The sequence below is a fragment of the Dendroctonus ponderosae genome, unplaced genomic scaffold, assembly GCF_020466585.1.
Source record: "Dendroctonus ponderosae isolate FM_Combo_2020 unplaced genomic scaffold, Dpon_F_20191213v2 Dpon_F_20191213_2, whole genome shotgun sequence".
NCBI classification, from domain to species: domain Eukaryota; kingdom Metazoa; phylum Arthropoda; class Insecta; order Coleoptera; family Curculionidae; genus Dendroctonus; species Dendroctonus ponderosae.
The window spans coordinates 12,385,614-12,387,140 of NW_026018165.1; the positions used below are offsets into that span (position 1 = coordinate 12,385,614).

The window sequence follows — 1,527 nt, forward strand, 5'->3', positions numbered from 1 at the left end:
GCTTCGGGAACCGAAATTAAACAAATAAAATCTAGCATTTTTTAGAGCATACACATTATATTTTTGAATACATAAATAAGAAATTAAACAAACAGTACGGTGCAAGTAACACAAAATTCACCACATTTACATATACTTATTAAGTTTTTGCAGCGTGTCAAAAAGTTAATAAAGGTATTTTTAGACTGACTTCTGACTACACTGGGATCCTAACGTACAGAGCGCGACATACTGTACACTCTACGAACATCTGAGATTAAAGTTTTTATCAACTTTTGTACGTACTTAATCTAGTGTCGCATTAATACTTTTTAAGCATCTTTAGTTTGGATGTATTTGATCAAGTCGACGACGCGATTCGAGTAACCATACTCGTTGTCGTACCACGAGATCAATTTTACGAAGTTGTTGTTCAGAGAAATTCCGGCGGCGGCATCAAAAACAGAGCTGTGCGTGTCGGAGACGAAGTCAGACGATACTACCTGTTCATCAGTGTATCCCAAGATTCCCTTAAGAGGTCCTTCTGCTGCTTCCTTGATCTGAACAGCGAAGACGTTTATTGTAATGTAGTACATTATTAACACTAAATATTGATATTATCTCTACAATACTTGTATTATTTGGGGACTTGGTCGTTTTAAAAGCACAACTAGACTGAGTGGTCGAGAATTTGAAAGTGTAAATGAAATCTCTAATACCCTTATAACCCGGCACTTCAGTGACTTATTCTTTAGATATCTGGAAAGTTAAGCTTCATTATCTATAACCCCCGTACTTAAACTGGTAGTATTGACTGCAATGTTAGGAAACTTTGAAAAGTAGAAATTATTGGTAAAACAGTGCCCACTCAGAATATTTTCAAACAGAAAACTTTTCAAGGCTTTATTTGTGTTTTTCAGAATAAATAATATTTCAACGATGGAAAGCATCTATAAAATTACTTATTTCCATGGACCCATTTCAACTGTGAATCTAATTTTAAAATGCGATTGTATTTTCAATATGTGTGCCTTATTTCATTACTTTAAAACTCGCGCTGACTGCGACACAAAATAAGCAATAAATAAATATTCTAGGAAAAACATGAAAAATTTAGACATCATATATATCTCGTCACTTGTGAGATTATTGCAATTTTGCGTCGTATTATTATGAGACTAGAGCACTAGCCCCTATAATTATATACAGGGTGATTCAAAATTGGCGTCATTCCTTTTAAGGGGTGATAGAGGCTCCCTGGGGGAGTACGAGAAAAATATTGAAATTTCTAGTAGATATTAACAGTTGAAGATCGAATATCAACTTTGTTATTAAGCATTATTTTGAAATTGTTCCATGTTTAATTGGTAGCATATTGGAATACTTAAGCATTCAAAAAGAAAAATTACGCTTTGCTTCAAATTACGAAAATTTTTGATATAAAAAAAGTTCCCTTCTACAATTTTTTGATGAAAAGGCACAGCGGCAATGATGTTTTTTGTCATTAACAGATAGTTACAGGTGGATAGCCCTTGTCAATAATAACAA

The 1,527-nt window shown here is 33.5% G+C and overlaps 1 protein-coding gene across 1 annotated transcript in view; it reads right to left on the minus strand.

The window, feature by feature from the left end:
- Positions 1 to 30: 30 nt before the first annotated feature.
- The window catches only part of LOC109544583 (glyceraldehyde-3-phosphate dehydrogenase 2), a 6,769-nt gene continuing 5,272 nt past the window's right edge, over positions 31 to 1,527 (minus strand). Inside the window, exon 6 of the mRNA XM_019914869.2 lies at positions 31 to 539. Coding sequence (XP_019770428.1) covers positions 312 to 539 — 228 coding nt within the window. The 3' untranslated portion in view covers positions 31 to 311. The remainder of the gene's footprint in view (positions 540 to 1,527) is intronic.